This window comes from Notolepis coatsorum (genome assembly GCF_963971535.1).
Source record: "Notolepis coatsorum genome assembly, chromosome: 2".
NCBI lineage: Eukaryota > Metazoa > Chordata > Actinopteri > Aulopiformes > Paralepididae > Notolepis > Notolepis coatsorum.
This window is the reverse complement of record NC_140166.1, coordinates 136,269,407-136,289,264: the sequence shown is the minus strand read 5'-3', so window position 1 is coordinate 136,289,264 and position 19,858 is coordinate 136,269,407. Positions and strand designations below refer to the sequence as shown.

The 19,858-nt window shown below is 48.6% G+C and overlaps 1 protein-coding gene across 1 annotated transcript in view; it reads left to right on the top strand.

The window, feature by feature from the left end:
• ptprub (protein tyrosine phosphatase receptor type Ub) overlaps positions 1-19,858 on the top strand; it is a gene marked incomplete at its 5' end in the record, with an annotated part of 300,165 nt that overhangs the window by 23,854 nt on the left and 256,453 nt on the right. The window contains one exon of the mRNA XM_084308315.1: positions 19,230-19,431. Coding sequence (XP_084164441.1) covers positions 19,230-19,431 — 202 coding nt within the window. The remainder of the gene's footprint in view (positions 1-19,229; positions 19,432-19,858) is intronic.

Sequence of the window (19,858 nt, the reverse complement as noted above, 5' to 3'; positions counted from 1 at the left end):
TCCTCCTCTGTGTCCTCCTCCTCTGTGTCCTCCTATGTGTCCTCCTCCTCTGTCCTCCTCCTCTCTCCTCCTCCTCTCTGTCCTCCTCCTCTGTCCTCCTCATCTGTCCTCCTCCTCCTCTGTCCTCATCCTCTGTCCTCCTCATCTGTCCTCCTCCTCTGTGTCCTCCTCCTCTGTGTCCTCCTCCTCTGTCCTCCTCCTCTGTCCTTCTCCTCTCTGTCCTCCTCCTCTGTCCTCCTCCTCTGTCCTCCTATGTGTCCTCCTCCTCTGTGTCCTCCTCCTCTCTGTCCTCCTCCTCTGTCCTCCTCCTCTGTGTCATCCTCCTCTGTCCTCCTCCTCTGTGTCCTCCTCCTCTGTCCTCCTCCTCTCTGTCCTCCTCTGTCCTCCTCCTCTCTGTCCTCCTCCTCTGTGTCCTCCTCCTCTGTGTCCTCCTCCTCTGTACTCCTCCTCTGTCCTCCTCCTCTGTGTCCTCCTCCTCTGTCCTCCTCCTCTGTGTCCTCCTCCTCTGTCCTCCTCCTCTGTCCTCCTCCTCTGTCCTCCTCCTCCTCTGTGTCCTCCTCCTCTCTGTCCTCCTACTCTGTCCTCCTCCTCTGTCCTCCTCCTCTGTGTCCTCCTCCTCTGTGTCCTCCTCCTCTGTCCTCCTCCTCTGTCCTCCTCCTCTGTCCTCCTCTGTCCTCCTCCTCTGTCCTCCTCTCTGTCCTCCTCCTCTGTGTCCTCCTCCTCTGTGTCCTCCTCCTCTGTCCTCCTCCTCTGTCCTCCTCCTCTGTGTCCTCCTCCTCTGTCCTCCTCTGTCCTCCTCCTCTGTCCTCCTCTCTGTCCTCCTCCTCTCTGTCCTCCTCCTCTGTCCCCCTCCTCTCTGTCCTCCTCTCTGTCCTCCTCCTCTGTCCTCCTCCTCTCTGTCCTCCTCATCTGTCCTCCTCCTCTGTCCTCCTCTCTGTCCTCCTCCTCTGTCCTCCTCCTCCTCTGTCCTCTCTCCTCTGTCCTCCTCCTCTGTCATCCTCCTCTGTCCTCCTCCTCTGTCCTCCTCCTCTGTCCTCCTCCTCCTCTGTCCTCCTCATCTGTGTCCTCCTCCTCTGTGTCCCCCTCCTCTCTGTCCTCCTCCTCTGTGTCCTCCTCCTCTGTCCTCCTCTGTCCTCCTCCTCTCTGTCCTCCTCCTCTGTCCTCCTCTGTCCTCCTCCTCTGTCCTCCTCCTCTGTCCTCCTCCTCTCTGTCCTCCTCCTCCTATGTCCTCCTCCTCTGTCCTCCTCCTCTCTGTCCTCCTCCTCTGTCCTCCTCCTCTGTCCCCCTCCTCTGTGTCCTCTTCCTCTGTCCTCCTCCTCTGTCCTCCTCCTCTGTCCTCCTCCTCTGTGTCCTCCTCCTCTGTCCTCCTCCTCTGTATCCTCCTCCTCTGTCCTCCTCCTCTGTGTCCTCCTCCTCTGTGTCCTCCTCCTCTGTCCTCCTCTGTGTCCTCCTCCTCTGTCCTCCTCCTCTGTGTCCTCCTCCTCTGTCCTCCTCCTCTGTCCTCCTCCTATGTCCTCCTCCTCTCTGTCCTCCTCCTCTGTGTCCTCCTCCTCCTCTGTCCTCCTCTGTGTCCTCCTCCTCTGTCCTCCTCCTCTGTCCTCCTCCTCTCTGTCCTCCTCCTCTGTCCTCCTCTGTCCTCCTCCTCTGTCCTCCTCCTCTGTGTCCTCCTCCTCTGTCCTCCTCCTCTGTGTCCTCCTCCTCTGTCCCCCTCCTCTGTGTCCTCCTCCTCTGTCCTCCTCCTCTGTCCTCCTCCTCTGTCCTCCTCAGAGTCGTTCGTGGTCGCCTCTTGTCTGAGGGAACACAGAGGTCTGTGTGTTTACTGTCTAGTCACCAGGTGGATCCGTGCTCTGCAGGCATGAGCATGCAGCAGTATGCCCTGCTTATGATAATCTGCAAAGCCCCGTCGTTTGGCTTAGTGTGGGATCTTGTGTGTGTCTGTTGTGGATGTGTGCAATCGTGTGTGTCTGTGTGTGTGTATGTAGGTGTGTGTGTGTGTGTGTGTGTGTGTGTGTGTGTGTGTGTGTGTGTGTGTGTGTGTGTGCATGCGCCCTTGAAAGGATGACAACAGCATCATTTTACCTTGGACTCTTTGTCAGGTCCACACCACACTAGTCTAAACTGGTGACTTTTACACACGCTCATCCTGTCTCCTCATGTCTCCTCATGTCTCCTCCTGTCTCCTCCTGTCTCCTCATGTCTCCCCCTGTCTCCTCCTGTCTCATCATGTCTCCTCATGTCTCCTCCTGTCTCCTGTCTCATCATGTCTCCTCATGTCTCCTCATGTCTCCTCATGTCTCCTCATGTCTCCTCCTGTCTCCTCATGTCTCCTCATGTCTCCTCATGTCTCCTCCTGTCTCCTCATGTCTCCTCATGTCTCCTCCTGTCTCCTCATGTCTCATCATGTCTCCTCATGTCTCCTCATGTCTCCTCCTGTCTCCTCCTGTCTCATCCTGTCTCCTCCTGTCTCCTCATGTCTCCTCATGTCTCCTCATGTCTCCTCCTGTCTCCTCCTGTCTCCTCATGTCTCCTCCTGTCTCCTCCTGTCTCATCATGTCTCATCATGTCTCCTCATGTCTCCTCATGTCTCCTCCTGTCTCCTCCTGTCTCATCATGTCTCATCATGTCTCCCCCTGTCTCCTCCTGTCTCCTCATGTCTCCTCATGTCTCCTCATGTCTCCTCATGTCTCCTCATGTCTCCTCCTGTCTCCTCCTGTCTCCTCCTGTCTCATCATGTCTCCTCATGTCTCCTCATGTCTCCTCATGTCTCCTCATGTCTCCTCCTGTCTCCTCATGTCTCATCATGTCTCCTCCTGTCTCCTCATGTCTCCTCATGTCTCATCATGTCTCCTCATGTCTCCTCCTGTCTCCTCATGTCTCCCCCTGTCTCATCATGTCTCCTCCTGTCTCCTCATGTCTCCTCCTGTCTCCTCCTGTCTCATCATGTCTCATCATGTCTCCTCCTGTCTCCTCATGTCTCATCATGTCTCCTCCTGTCTCCTCATGTCTCATCATGTCTCCTCCTGTCTCCTCCTGTCTCCTCATGGCTCCTGTCTCATCCTGTATCATCATGTCTCCTCCTGTCTCCTCATGTCTCCTCCTGTCTCCTCATGTCTCCTCCTGTCTCCTCATGTCTCCTCATGTCTCCTCATGTCTCATCATGTCTCCTCATGTCTCCTCATGTCTCCTCCTGTCTCCTCCTGTCTCATCATGTCTCCTCATGTCTCCTCCTGTCTCCTCATGTCTCCTCATGTCTCCTCCTGTCTCCTCCTGTCTCATCATGTCTCCTCATGTCTCCCCCTGTCTCCTCCTGTCTCATCATGTCTCCTCATGTCTCCTCCTGTCTCCTCATGTCTCCCCCTGTCTCCTCCTGTCTCATCATGTCTCCTCATGTCTCCTCATGTCTCCTCCTGTCTCCTCCTGTCTCATCATGTCTCATCATGTCTCCTCATGTCTCCTCCTGTCTCCTCATGTCTCCTCCTGTCTCCTCATGTCTCCTCATGTCTCCTCATGTCTCCTCATGTCTCATCATGTCTCCTCATGTCTCCTCATGTCTCCTCCTGTCTCCTCCTGTCTCCTCATGTCTCCTCATGTCTCCTCATGTCTCCCCCTGTCTCATCATGTCTCCTCATGTCTCCTCCTGTCTCCTCCTGTCTCCTCATGTCTCCTCCTGTCTCATCATGTCTCCTCCTGTCTCCTCATGTCTCCTCATGTCTCCTCCTGTCTCCTCCTGTCTCCTCCTGTCTCCTCATGTCTCCTCATGTCTCCTCCTGTCTCCTCATGTCTCCTCATGTCTCCTCATGTCTCCTCCTGTCTCCTCATGTCTCCTCCTGTATCCTCATGTCTACTCATGTCTCCTCATGTCTCCTCATGTCTCCCCATCTCTCCTCCTGTCTCCTCTCTCCCCATGTCTCCCTCTGTCTCCCCCTGTCTCCTCATGTCTCCTCCTGTCTCCTCATGTCTCATCATGTCTCCTCCTGTCTCCTCCTGTCTCCTCATGTCTCCTGTCTCATCCTGTATCATCATGTCTCCTCCTGTCTCCTCATGTCTCCTCCTGTCTCCTCCTGTCTCATCATGTCTCCTCCTGTCTCCTCATGTCTCCTCATGTCTCCTCATGTCTCATCATGTCTCCTCATGTCTCCTCATGTCTCCTCCTGTCTCCTCCTGTCTCATCATGTCTCCTCATGTCTCCTCCTGTCTCCGCATGTCTCCTCCTGTCTCCTCCTGTCTCATCATGTCTCCTCATGTCTCCCCATGTCTCCTCCTGTCTCATCATGTCTCCTCATGTCTCCTCCTGTCTCCTCATGTCTCCCCCTGTCTCCTCCTGTCTCATCATGTCTCCTCATGTCTCCTCATGTCTCCTCCTGTCTCCTCCTGTCTCATCATGTCTCATCATGTCTCCTCATGTCTCCTCCTGTCTCCTCATGTCTCCTCCTGTATCCTCATGTCTCCTCCTGTCTCCTCATGTCTCCTCATGTCTCCTCATGTCTCATCATGTCTCCTCATGTCTCCTCATGTCTCCTCATGTCTCCTCATGTCTCCTCCTGTCTCCTCATGTCTCCTCATGTCTCCTCATGTCTCCCCCTGTCTCATCATGTCTCCTCATGTCTCCTCCTGTCTCCTCCTGTCTCCTCATGTCTCCTCCTGTCTCATCATGTCTCCTCCTGTCTCCTCATGTCTCCTCATGTCTCCTCCTGTCTCCTCCTGTCTCCTCCTGTCTCCTCCTGTCTCCTCATGTCTCCTCCTGTCTCCTCATGTCTCCTCATGTCTCCTCCTGTCTCCTCATGTCTCCTCCTGTATCCTCATGTCTACTCATGTCTCCTCATGTCTCCCCATCTCTCCTCCTGTCTCCTCTCTCCCCATGTCTCCCTCTGTCTCCCCCTGTCTCCCCCTGTCTCCCCCTGTCTCCTCATGTCTCCTCCTGTCTCCTCCTGTCTCCTCCTGTCTCCTCCTGTCTCCTCCTGTCTCCTCCTGTCTCCCCATGTCTCCCCCTGTCTCCTCATGCCTCTTCATGTCCCCCATGTCTCCTCCTGTCTCATCATGTCTCTTCATGTCTCCTCCTGTATCATCATGTCTCTTCATGTCTCCTCCTGTATCATCATGTCTCTTCATGTCTCCTCCTGTATCATCATGTCTCCTCATGCCTCCCCATGTATCCCATGTCTCCTCCTGTCTCCTCCCCCATCATCCTCTCTCCTCCCGTCTCCATCCATCTGTTGCGTTTCCAGGAATCGGTATTTCAAATATATTCCAGAATCGCTAAGACAACCACTTGCCAGACACTTGCAAAGAACAAACAGGAAACATGATGGACAGTTACATCATACCATATTATTTGCTGCTTCCAAATTCTCCACGCTACATACAGTGTGATCTGTTAGTACGCAAACAGAGTGCGCAACGGAGATTCATATGCACACCAAAAGCTCCCAACGTGGACGGTTGCTACACGAGTTCTTCCGCCAGGTAATTTCCACTGCCAATTTTTGGGTTTGAGTCTTTCAGAATAAATGTAAAAACAACAACATACTGGCTGCTGTGTTTTTCTGGCATGACTGACAGTATATCCTCCTGACTGCATAGCTTAGCGAGTGGAAACAGCTGTGACTGGTTCTGTTTCTTCTTCTGGTGTGAACGCCACTTCCTCGCGGGTGTAGAAGTCCTCCGGGTATGTTTAATGACATGCCGCACTCTGAACAGTAAGCTCCAACGGCATGATGTAATTAATTACTTTAACATATTTGAACAAGATGGTGCTGGGCCTCAACTAGGGGGTGGTCCAGAGGGGGGCTGTGTCCCCCACCTGGGGGGCAAAAAGATGTGCCTGTATAGAAAGTAGGGGTGTAACGGTACACAAAAACCACGGTTCGGTACGTACCTCGGTTTTGAAGTCACGGTTCGGTACGGGTTTTCGGTACAGTGGGGGAAAGTTTGGCTTTCCATGTTCCACTCAGGGGTGATGTAGTGTGCAGTAACTAATTGTACTTGTAGGGCTGTCAACAAATATTCTGTATTGAAATGAATAATCGACATGTAATATATATTTTTCTATAATAATAATTATATTAGATTGTGAAAAAAAGAGCCCCCAGTGGGCGGTCGTTAACACATACCGTTGTATTCGTTCGGTACACAGCCGTTCGGTACGGTACACACTGAAACGGTTCGGTACGGATACGTGTACCTTTACACCCCTAATAGAAAGCCATTTTTTGTAATTCCCTGCAACTTAAAAACACAATTTCAATAAAATAGCAAACACAAGGGTAACTTCCAAATAAGTTAAGCTGGAAATACGCATGGTGGCGCTGGCTGGTGTGTTGTCATAGTGACGCCACGCCCCTATACCGTTGTTTAGGTGAAGCCATTCAGTAAATATAATGAATTCGGGAGCAGCAAACTGTTATCGTTACAACAAACCATTTGGTGTGTTCACTCAGTTCCTTGTTTTTTTACCACAATGGGTCACACGCCCCAGAAGCCAGAGGCAGACATGTCAGCGAGATACCGATTTCTGGAAACACAACAGAACTATTTTTTGTGTTTGGATTCCTGGCACTGAGTAAAAACAGTCCACGGGCCAGACCGAACATCGGGGCCATCTAAGGTGGCAAAGTATCCGGGGAGCTGAATTGTTTTGCAGGGTCCATATGAATAGATTGCTGTGTGATAACCTTTCTACAAAAACATCACCGCCTGTTTATGGCAGCTTGTTTTTTTTTTTGCATAAACAAGATTAAGCCGGCGGAGGCTGTACGCAGACTGTATTCTGAAGCGAAATGGCAAAATCATACCAGATAGATAGATAGATAGATAGATAGATAGATAGATAGATAGATAGATAGATAGATAGATAGATAGATAGATATCAAATCCTTTATTTCTATTTCTTTATCCACTTTTTCTCCCATTTTCTATATTTTTCTCCCATCCCAATTTCGTATCATCCAATTCAACCCTCCCCTGTCACGAACGCTGTTTCTTGCCTCCCACAAGCCGGCTGCAATGTGGACTAAAGGCCTCTGCATGCTACAGAAACTTCAAAGCAACTGCAACACAACACATCGACAAAGCAACAGTGTTTTAGACACTCTGCCTTTATGCTTCTGCAACATCGACGCGCAAAGTTAGTTTAACTAAAGTTAGTTTAGGTTCGTGTTAACGTTAGATAATGTACAAAATAAACGTATTTCCCGTGATTTTAGACGTCGCTCTTTTATTTTGAAATCCCCCGACCGGAAGTGTTATAGTGTCTGTTGCTAGCAGCTTAACTTTCTGTGCTTTTCGAGCTAACGTTACCGTAACATCATTAGTTTCCAATGGAGAGGACCTCGGCTCACATGCAGCTCAAACTACCTATTGGAATAAATTAATTGATTGATGTTTAACTTGTCCCTGTGTGTGTCCAGTCATTTCGACTAGCAAACGTTGTATTTAACGTTAAAGTTACCTCAGGATACCATTGTATTTAGTTGGTTAGCTATGTAGCTAATGTGGATAGCATTTTGTATAGCACCAATGCTAGCTGGCTGGCTACAGCTTTATTTACTAAATTATGGAGGCTTTTTAATCGTCAAGGTAAGAGAGGATTTGTCATGATCAACTGAAGGCGTATGCTATGGAACAATATGTGCTTGGGTTTTCAGAAAAAGGCCAGCTATGTGACGCTAATTATTTAGCATCAACGCTGGCTGGCTACAACAATGGCGGATGGTATTCTCTGCGAGACCAATATTATTCTATGACAGCCCCGCCCCCATTCGCTAACCAACCAATCACTGCTACGCAATATCAACGCAACGGTTGTTTAGGTTAGATTTGGGGGACATGTACACAACGTCCAAGCAACACAGTCTACAAGACCCTAAACAACAACGCGCTGAAATCGTGCTGATGTTGTGTTGAAGTTGCTTTGAAGTTGCTGTAGCATGTAGAGGCCTTAAGTCATACATAGCACAAGTCCCCTCCGGTACTTGAGGTAACAGCAGTCGGATCTTTTCACCTGCGCAGCTCGATCTCTCAGTGGCGAGGAGTAACGCGTGGGAGGCTCACGCTGCCCCCGACACTTCCTGATTCTACTGCGCAGGCGCACCAACCAACCTGTAGGAGTCGCTGTCCACAACGCCCGATCCCCACCCATCAGTTTCCTACCCCCTAATACGGCCAATGTGTATTAGTGCGGACGACCAGCTAAACTGAAAGCAAATGTGGAGCGCTGGGCTCGAACAGGCAAGCCCAGCGTCTCCAGATTTCGTGGCGAGCGCCTTGCTACTTGCCTTGCCACTACGCCACGTAGCCGCCCTATCAAATCCTTTATTTAACCAGATAAGCATCATTGATATTAAAATATCATTTTCAAGAGCGATCTGGCCAAGCAAGGCACCAGAAAGTTTCAACATAAAAAAGAACATCACAATAAAATACAGATAAAACATTCACAGCAATGGCATATAGGGTGCAATGGTAACAAAGCGTAAGGCAGAATGGTACACAGTATCCAGATTTCTGAGGTACTGATCAGGTGCATGCATGTAGAGTAAATCACCATAATCGAGTAGTGGTAAGAAGGTGGTTGAGATCAGATATATATAAATAGATTTTATAGAATAGATAAATTCAGGTATCTAATAATCAGTTGACAAACGTTAAAATAGACATAAATTGAGTCATTTGCCTAGACGAGGCCCCCGTTTGACAGCATTGTACAGATTATACCTTTAATGAGACCATTGCGGCACTTCTGCACGTCAATATGCCCACCCTTGGCTGAGTTCAAAATAGGCCTTGTCTCATTAAGCCAAACACTACGGGGGTGTTTGAAAAAAGGACAAGGAAAGTACTCCTCGAAAGTACCGGACCAGGGAGGGAGGGAAGGAAAAAATAAGCCCTGGAGCATTTGAAATACCCAGTTTTAAAAGATGGTCATGATGTCCTCAATCATCATTATTGTGTATTATTAGACCTACGTGTACAAAATCGTTTTGAGCCCCCCCCCCCTCCCCCAACACCCCCTTAGGGTGTGTAAACCAATGTTCACTTAATAATAACACCAATGCCAAATGAGTCCTATTACTCCCGAGCATCAACATGAGTAATCCCCGCATTGATTTTGGGAAAAAGAGGGGGGGGGGGGGCACAAATAATTCTCAGTCAAGTGCATCTCTCCGCCTGCAAAATTGATCCACACATGCAGACGAGTATCGACGACGGAGCCATTTTTGTACACAAAGTAAATGGCTCCCCCCCCCCCGGGCCGGGAGAGAAGTGCGGCGTGAATTATCTCAGCCTGAATCATCGTCCTCTGTCCCCCCCCCCACCCCCCCCCCCCCCCCGTGTCCCACTGTGATGAAGACGCAGCTGCGTTTAAACGCGGGTCATTTGCGCAAACAATACACGGAGCGTAATGGCTGTCGTCAGACCCCACTCCCACGACTAACCTGTGAAAAAAAGAACATCTGAATTTAATATTTCCACTGTCTTTTCCTTTCAACCCTTTGTTTCACCTTGTGAGTCACTGAGGTTTACAATCATTTGCAGCGACGACGAGACACTGTTTATCAGCAATTTCATACATAATAGGCACAATGAATAAGAATAAACAATACAAAATCTGCTTAGACAGTTACAACTATACTACTTGTATCTTCTACCAAATTTTTTTAAGATTTGCTTGTATTCCAGGTGTTGGAAGCATCAAAGGAAAACGTTGTTATATTATCGTATAGCTTACGCTCTGCTCGTAGTGGAACCTTATCCCTTTCAATCTAATTCTGAATAAAATGTCTCCATGTACACACCCATCCGCCTGGCCACACCCACATACGCTCCTCTACATAAGTGGGGACGTGGCCATACTAACAGCTCCTTCCCTATTTTCACCACCGACAAGTGTCTGTATACACCACTTGAGTTTAGTGCCGAAGTAGTTGTTGGAAAGGAGCTACGTGGACATTGTATCTTATTTTTCTCTCTCTCGCCAATTTACGAGAAAAGCTAAGACATAATGTTTGCACCTTCGGAGGATTTGGACGCTCACAACGTCACCCTTCACCAGCGCTTCTCCATTGCGTCGTGGGGCGTCTCTGACTCCGCGGTCGTGGCAGTCGGATACGCCCGGGCGGCGCCCGGTGGTGAGTTTGCCTCTCCGAGGGGCCGTTGAGCCTCCATCTCCCGTGAGATGGCCTGGTTCCGGCCCTGGTTCCCCCTTCTCTTGCCTCGTCTCCATTTCTGATGGAGACTGAGGATCATATGGAGGGGTGAGAGCTCTCTTGTTCGATGCCCCAGTGGAGACGCAGGCATTAAAGCGTTCCGTCTTGGGACGGATATCCGTCCATTTGATTTGGAGATTCCGTCATTTGATTCGGAGTCGTGACGGATTTTAACCTGAGCCAATCAGAGGCGTCAAATATCCTTTTTTCCCCTACCGCGGCCGCACCAAACAGTCATTTGCGAGCAATCGGCAAATTCTCAGGCAAATGCAACCAACCAGAAGGCGAGATTGTTCTGAGTTTACAGCCCTTTCACCCGCCTCCGCTGTGCTCAGCACCAATGGGAAGCGCCCATTTTGAGACTCTCTAGCGTCTAGCTCTACTCGCGAGTAAACTTGACTCATCAACAACATGCGGCAACTTTTACGAGACCGTAAGTTCATTTGACTTATTCTAGTCTAAAGAAACATATATATTACTATTGCTATTGATACATCTAGGTAACGTGAATGCCACAAAACGAATGCCTTTTGTTAATCAGAACGTTATTTACGCGACAAGCAGTGTGTTGTTGTCGTTGTTGTTGTTGTTGGTGGTGTTTCGTGTGTGTGCTTGCGCCGCTCGCTTTCTGATAAATGTATGAATGTTGATAAATCTAGATAACGTTAATGCCACAAAACGAATGACTTTGTTAATCAGAACGTTATTTGCGTTATCAATTGTTTTTAAGCTCAATAAACGTCTTTCTCCCATTTGTCCGGGAGATCTCTGGGTAACAGTACTGTATATTTGCATATCATATATGTCACAAATGTAACATTACTATATACCTGTATGTCATGTATGTCACTATGAATTGAAAACGGGGGACCCTGATGTAAACAAGACGAACGTCTTTCTCTGGTCTGCATCCCCTTAACAATTGTGTGTATTGAGCTGTACTGTATTGTACCCATTCTGCAATCTGTTAAATATTGATTGATTGTTATTAACAGATTGCAGAATGGGTACAGTACAGCTCAATACACACAATTGTTAAGGGGATGCAGACCAGAGAAAGACTTTCGTCTTGTTTACATCAGGGTCCCCCATTTTCAGTTCATCATAACATATATGACACACATGACATACAGATAGACAATACTGCTACATCTATACATTTATGACATACCAGATTTACAAATACAGTAGCCTATTGTTTGTGATACAAAAATAGTCTAAAAAGAGTATATACATTTGACGAAGAAACTGTACATTGGATGTGGTTGGGTGGGATGGGGGGGGGGTTGTAACTATACATTGGATTATCGACAACCTTACTTGGTCCCAATAAGAGGGTCTCGTGTATTAAATAAAGTTTTCATTCATTCATTCACTCTGGATCTTGTAAATCCAGTAGCAATACACACAATTGTTAAGGGGATGTAGACCAGAGAAAGGCGTTTGTCTTGTTTACATCATCAGGGTCCCCCATTTTCAATTCATAGTGACATTTATGACATACACAACATACATGACATTTATGACATAGGGACATACATGCCTTACAGGTATATAGTAATAGTACTGTTACATTTTGTCACATATACGATATGCAAATATACAGTACTGTTACCCAGAGATCCTAACAGTAAATATATACATATGATGAGGAGGAGACTGTACATTAGGAGGGGGTGAGTGAGTGGGTGGTAAATAAATATATACAAATGGTGGGGAGGAGACTGTCCATTGTTGTTGTGGCATAATTGCGAAACGTGTTTAGTCCCTTGTTTGTATGATAACAAGCCGTTTAGTTCATGGTTCAAAGTGGGGAGGGGTGCTAGCTCGCCATCAATCAGAAGCTAGCCACAAGACTTGCATTCACGCTCTCCAGCACACAACAGTAGGGTCTATAGTCACAGTCAGGACAGTAGGCTCGCTCTACAAGTAGGCTCCCTTAAAACGCTAACACTATTAAAAAAAAATACAGTAGAGGTTAAAATAAGAATATGACTTGGCCAGAAAAAAAGTTCAGTCAGGAGATTTTTTTTTGCTTTAATCCCTGGGAGACGTATCATTCTCCCCCTCGGGGTGTGCCAGGGAGTGTTGCGTCTCCTTGGGGTCCCTTGTTCTCCGGTGTTGGGTTAGAACCTCCAACCCTGAGACAAGATGCCCAGCTATCTGCCGCATCGGATGGTGGCGCCCGACATGGCAGCCTCCCGTACACGAGGGACGCGAGTGATGTGGAGGGAGGTACGCAAGGGGAGTTGCTTGCCTTGTTCCCCGAGCTCATGGCGGCCGCCGCAGCCGCTAATGGCGTGGCGTTGCCACAGCATCAGCCTGCACCTGTTCCTGATGACATGATAGGTCATCTCTGGCAACGTCGTCCTGTGAGAGAGATGGGCGTTGTCTGCCCATTCTTCCCATCAATGGAGGCCTACGTGAAACAGGGACAGGTAATCTCCCGCATCACTCGCCTTACCCCCGCCTACGTGCCAGTCACGCGGGTGGCGGGTTTGGTCCAGGGGCTAAAGGACAGGGTGCCACGGCTTGATAGCCCGATGGCATCCATACTTTGTCCCGAAATGGTGTGGGCGCCGTTGCGTAAGCCGGTTCCCCAAGGGAAATCGGCTAGGCAGATGGCTAATTGGAGTGACCAGGTATACATCGCCGCGACTCAGAGCCTAGCTGCGACTTCAACCATCTCGCAGCTAGTGCGCTACATGTCGGGGATGATGGCGGGCGGGTCGGTATTGGATGACCATCAGCAATATCTTCACGCCCAGGCGGCTGGAGCCATCCTGCACCTTACCCAGCTGCAGGCGATAGCCGCTGGGAAGGAGCGCGCCCTGGCCACTCTATCCCAGCGCCACCTTTGGCTGGAGCAGGCGCGGGTGCCGGGACAGAAGAGGATTCCCCTGCCCACGGCCCCCCTCTCCGATGCTGGGCTATTCGGGCCGGCCATGCAGCAGATGACGGCAGCCTGCAGAGAGATGGAGGAGGAGTGCTCTGTGCTCCAACCCCATTTCCCCCGACCCGATGCCACCGGTGATGGCCGGAAAAAGCCTCCGCCACCACTGTCGCTGCTTCTGGATCTTCGGCAAAGAAGGCCAGGAGTGGAGGGAGTGCCTCGTCCGCCGCAGCCAGCCGCCCCATGCTTGGAGGTAACGGTAGGGATCGACGTGACCAGGCTTCCCAGAACCGTTCCTCCGGGCCTGCTCCCCGTGGGGGCAAACACTGCGCTGCACGCGGCAGGCGCCGCTAGTGACTCCCCTGTTTACCCCTGTTCCCTTCGCGTGAATGCCTTCTACAACGCTGTTCCAGTTCCGCGTTGCCGTTTTGCGCTCTGATTGGCCGAGCGCGCGCATGCGCATGAGCTGCGACGCGGCCCTCAGCCAGGCAGCAATACTACGCTCCAGTTAACCTAATTTATACAAATGGAGTATTGATTTTGCCGTAACGAATCATTAAAAAAATATACCGTTAACTGGAATATGTTGTTCCTTTACACATATGTTTGATTATGTAATTGGTTTGTCATGACAAACCAATAAAAAATCGCGCGACTCGGGCTGGTCCACGACCCTCCGTGCTCCGATCGCCAGCGGGGAGAATATGCTGCCGCGAGCGGCATCGCTGAGCTCTGGTGTCCGCTGGACGAAGCCAGAGACGGACGTATTATGGGGCTTTTTCGGGGGGAAAATGCCGGGTTGGCCCGGGCATCGCAGGGGTTGATGTTATGGAGGTGTTTTCGTGGTTGTGTCACTGCGTGTTATCCTTCACTGTTGCTTGGTCCATATTGTGTTGTACCTTGCACTGTGCTAAGGAGCTTGGTCCTTCTCCATTCTTTTTCGCCCCTCTCTTCCCCTGCTTGGCGGGGCTGGGAGGGGGCTGTCGAGGTGGTTCTATTGTACCCCTCTGGCATCCCTGTGTACGTCCCGGTCCGCCGGGCCCAGGTCCGGACTCGTTCTCGTCAACCTGTTGGCCTGGGTTAACCCCTTCTTGAAAACTGAAACGCTTGTCATGCTGTATAGCCGGTGTATACGCGCAGTTGTGTTTCAGAGTTTTTTCTTGGGGGGGTTAAGGGAACAACCGCCTCCTGTTAAACTAAACATAGGGAGGTGGTTGGTTCCCCGGTGTGTTGGTAGTGGAGTCGACTCTCGGGTTAGGCCGGGCTTTACCCCGTCTGCCTGCGAGTGTGCCCCCACACTTTTCATGACGTCTGCCAATCATGTCAGCCTTCTCTGCCTCGGCCTCTCTAGGGGGTCGGGTTTTTGTGGAGGCTGCAACATGGTGCACAGCATACCGAACGCCCCTTCCGCCGGGGTGCTGTCTCAGTAGACCCCTTAGGCGCCTGTCTAGTCCGCAGTGCTCCTGGCACAGGTTGAGTTACGCTTTTGACCTGTTGCCAGGATTGAGGGATCAACCTCTTTGGGGGTTGTCTCTCCGGTGCGCTGCCTGGCCCCACAGTGTTGTGGGGGTGTAGCCTCTGTGGAGTGCTTCAGGGCGGCGTGCTGTAGGGGGGAAGGGCCTGCTTTTAGATTGGGCCATGTCCGATACACTGGCGATGTGGGGGGTGGTGTCACTAGTGACCGTCTGGTGGGGTCTCAATGCTGCAGCATTGTTGGCCTCACCAGGCCGCCTTTCCGGGGGGTCCTGACCCTCAGGCTGTTTCTGGGGCTGGGTCCTCCTTCGCGCTCCGCTGCTATGGCCTTGCCACGGGGTTGGGTTCTTGACCTTGACCCCGTGATGTTAGGGACTGTAACAGGTTTTATTTTTTCCCGTTTGTTCCCTAGTGGCATGTGGGATGCGCGCCTGTGTAGTCGTGGGTTCTTCTGTGTGAAGGTAAGTCCCACGATCTGCTCACCCTGTGCGTTTGAGTTGCTAAACCCTCTTCGCACAGTCAGATCCGATTCCCTCCCGTCCCCCTCTAGGGGGGTCCGGTGGCTCTGGTCCTCCCCGGTTCTGATGGTTGTGGGGGGCCTCAGCGGGTACATTTGTCGAGCTTCCGCTCTGCTCAGTTCCTGTGTTCCACTACGAGCAGAGCGTAAGCTATACGATAATATAACATACGGTTATCCTATAACCATAGTTATATGAGTATAGCGAGCGCTCTGCTCGGACTCACTGAGGACCCCGTGGTCTTCGCCTTCGGTGGTGAAAGACTTGGGAAGGAGCTGTTAGTATGGCCACGTCCCCACTTATGTAGAGGAGCATATGTGGGTGTGGCCAGGCGGATGGGTGTGTACATGTGGAGACATTTTATTCAGAATTAGATTGAAAGGGATAAGGTTCCACTACGAGCAGAGCGCTCGCTATACTCATATAACTATGGTTATAGGATAACCATATGTTTTTCCTAGTTCAGAGCGAACTGGAGGAACCCTAAGAACCAACATCTCCAACCAAGTCATTTGAACATGTAGAATAGATTCCAAGATTCCATTCCAACGGTGTTGTGATGTAAGAGGGAGGTTTAACAATAAGGGCGTTAGAAATTCCAATGATAGTATTAGTTACGCCTTTCAACCAGAGAAGGCCGTCCTAACCTTTTCACAAAGGACACAGTGGTGGGTATCACACCTGTCACCAGTAATAAATCTGAGGGCAGAACGATGGACCGAGTCCAGCGGTTTGAACAGTTGAAGCCGCAGCCTGTCTAGAAATCACATCACTGTGGTCCAAAATTAATAAAGAAAACAGCTTCAACAATCCTCTTTCTACTAATCATGGGAAAGCGTTCATGCGCTAAGTAGGTTTTGTGACCAGAGAGCCCATGGAACCCATTCAGAACCTAATGTAGAATTTCAATAATGATTGGGTGAATTGATCTGAAAATAAGGCTGTTTTTTCTTCATTCCCAAACAACTGACTTTTTGGAAAGATTTTGATCAGGCGGCAGTGATAACGATGAGCGATGTCCTCCAGGTGTTCTGGTCTGTGGGACCCGATATCAATGTTCACTAAAAGATCAATTATATAATTAATTGTTTTTCTAACCTACGAATAATTTTCTGTGAAGAACGTGTAAAAGAACACAAAAGTGTAACGTTTTTCAAATTCCATGCGACAGAATTGTTACAATAGCCGATAATCCATTGTCCCAATGATGAATCCCTATACGGGTGGAACAACCAGTGACGTCAGATAACACCTCCCTATGTGAGGTTTAACTACAGTATCATAACCGACCGACCGTCCTTTTCTTTCTTTTTTTTTACTTTATCTGTAATTTCTCTCCCCAGTTACAGTAGTAGCTAGATTAATAAACTTAGTAGAAGTGGCAATAATCAAATAATATGGATAAAATCATCGCGTTATTTGTCTGATTCAGATGACGCTACCGGCCATTTTGAGCCTCTCTTGGTCCATATATGGGCATACGTGTGTCATAACGTGAGGGCTTCCCCAAGCTGTGCACCAAGAGGATCCTGGGAATTAACTGGGCACGTTCTACTAGCCTTTCAACTAGAAGGGCTAGCACTAGCACTAGCCGACAGGCACTTTAAGGCAATATGCACTTTAAAAGGAGCACTGAACTCTTTTATGCACTGTAGCACTCTTGCATTTTTAGGAACTCACCGGTCATATGAAAATAATGTTTGTGAAATATTTATTCTACTTCAGGGATTGCATTGTATGTATTATTGTATGTGTTTCTCTACTGTATGTTTTTCCATTGTGTTTTATGCTGAAATGAGCATTGCACCGAGACAACTCCCAAATCAAATCAAATCAAATATTATAAGTATTTGTAATGCCCGACAACACACGTTGTTAGAGCCAAATGTATGATTTTGTTTACTTTGTAAACAGTTGTATAGGTCTATAGTCTATATTTCATATATTTCATACATAGCCGATAGAAGCACTTAAAATGCCATAATCTATATAATCACTGTTAGAGCCAAATGTATTGTTTTGAAATTATTATTATTATTATTATTATTATTATTATTATTATTATTATTATTATTATTATTATTATTATTATTATTATTATTATTATTATTATTATTATTATTGTTGTTATTGGTATGAATGAAGTCATGGCTTATATAAACAATCATGTATTGTTGTGGTTATTATATTTTTGATAAGCTAATTATAGAGATGCCAATTGGGATGCATGTGGCTAATTTGGGGAAACAGGCATCAGGTGTTTAAAATTGGCTGGCCGTCACACAGCCAGTGTTCTAAGAATGTTTGGTATGTGGCGACACGGTTTTTTGACCGCTGCAGAGCAGCCTATGTTTTTGATTGATTTATTCTACAATATGATTTCACTGTCAAATGGTAAGATAAACATTTCCTAAAGTTCATTGTGGGGATTATTGGAATCCGAAGATCTGCAAGGAAAATAAATGTCATATATAAAATCCGATCTCCCGAGTGCTGCTATCTGAGCGCGTCAACCAAGCGCATACCAGTAGAACCAGAAGGTGCATTTATGTTGAATAAGGATTGCATCTTTACACGTTAATGTCCCCATGATTATGGAATATGTATTTTATGGTTGGAGAATTGTGATATCTGACTTATGAATATTGAGTGAGCTTTGATTCACTTGTTTTGTTTGTTGTGATATTTTCCTGTGAGTACTTCAATGTTTGTGGTTTTATATTTGTATTTAACATTTTTGTGTGTGTTTGTATTTTATTTATTTTTTTTATCTTTTTCCCCCTCCTTTTTTTCCCTCCGATTTTCTCCCATCCCAATGTTAGTCGTTATGCCAATTCCCAATCCCCTTCCTGGTCGCTGCACACTTACCCCCCACAGTCGGTCTGGGAGAGTGGAGGCTATCACGTGCTTCCTCCGACACACGTCCAGCCAATCAACCGCTTCTTTTCACCTGGCAGCGCGGACTCTCACTGAGAGGGTGTAACGTGTGGAAGGATCACACTACCCCCCTTAGATCCTATCCGCGCTGAGCAGGCGCCCCGACCGAACTGTAGGAGTCGCTGTTTACAACGACCCGGACCCACCCCGCCAGCTTCTCCCACCCTCTAATACAGCCAATTGTATTAGTGTGAACGGCCAGCCAAGCTGGTGACAACCCCGGAACTGTGAGCTGGATTCGAACAGGCGAATCCAGCGTCTCCGGTGTTGGTGACAAACGCAATCTCCGCTACGCCACCTGACCGCTCCTTGTGTGTTTGTATTTTAAATGTTTGGACCCCAGGAAGAGTAGTCTCACTTTGGTGTGTAGACTAATGGGAATCCACAATAAAACAATAAATAATAATTGAGACGGAGCCTTCATGAAGTGATCCTTTATACAGTATATCGTATCTCTTCTCGCCCTGACCTCAGATCAGTTACCAGAGCATCGAGTCGTCTCTCTTCTTATTATCGTCTCTCTTCTCCTCCCTGACCTCAGATCAGTTACCAGAGCATCGAGTCGTCTCTCTTCTTATTATCGTCTCTCTTCTCCTCCCTGACCTCAGATCAGTTACCAGAGCATCGAGTCGTCTCTCTTCTTATTATCGTCTCTCTTCTCCTCCCTGACCTCAGATCAGTTACCAGAGCATCGACTCGTCTCTCTTCTTATCATCGTCTCTCTTCTGCCCCTGACCTCAGATCAGTTACCAGAGCATCGAGTCGTCTCTCTTCTTATTATCGTCTCTCTTCTCCTCCCTGACCTCAGATCAGTTACCAGAGCATCGAGTCGTCTCTCTTCTTATTATCGTCTCTCTCCTCCCCGACCTCAGATCAGTTACCAGAGCATCGAGTCGTCTCTCTTCTTATTATCGTCTCTCTTCTCCTCCCTGACCTCAGATCAGTTACCAGAGCATCGAGTCGTCTCTCTTCTTATTATCGTCTCTCTCCTCCCCGACCTCAGATCAGTTACCAGAGCATCGAGTCGTCTCTCTTCTTATTATCGTCTCTCTCCTCCCCGACCTCAGATCAGTTACCAGAGCATCGAGTCGTCTCTCTTCTTATTATCGTCTCTCTTCTCCCCCCTCTGACCTCAGATCAGTCACCAGAGCATCGAGTCGTCTCTCTTCTTATTATCGTCTCTCTTCTCCTCCCTGACCTCAGATCAGTTACCAGAGCATCGAGTCGTCCGACCCCGGCATCAACGTTCCGGGTCCCAGGAGAACGGTGTCCAAGCTCCGGAACGAGACCTACCACATGTTCTCCAACCTGCACCCCGGGACCACCTACCTGATCTCCGTCCGCGCCCGCACAGCCAAGGGCTTCGGCCAGACCGCCCTCACGGAGATCACCACCAACATCTCCGGTACAGAGCTTGTGTGTGTGTGCGTGTGCGTGTGTGTGTGTGTGTGTGTGTGTGTGTGTGTGTGTGTGTGTGTGTGTGTGTGTGTGTGTGTGTGTGTGTGTGTGTGTGCTGCATGTGTGTCTATGTGTGACGTTCAGACTGCAGGCCTAAATCAGTATTTTTTTCATAACTGTGAACAAAAGCACAAATCACATTGAATGTGATCTTTTCCATCTTCTTTATTGGTCATTAAGCGCATCGCAGGTCAGTGCAGGGGCGGTGACCAGTTCAGTTCACTGGAATCTGATATTGGGCCACATTTAAAAAAAAAAATATATATATATATATAATAATGCGAACAGCCAAACCAAAAGAAATATGATCTGATCACTAAATGACAATTGAGCAGTAAGGTTTGCAGTGTGTGAACGTAGCCTTTGTCTCTGTG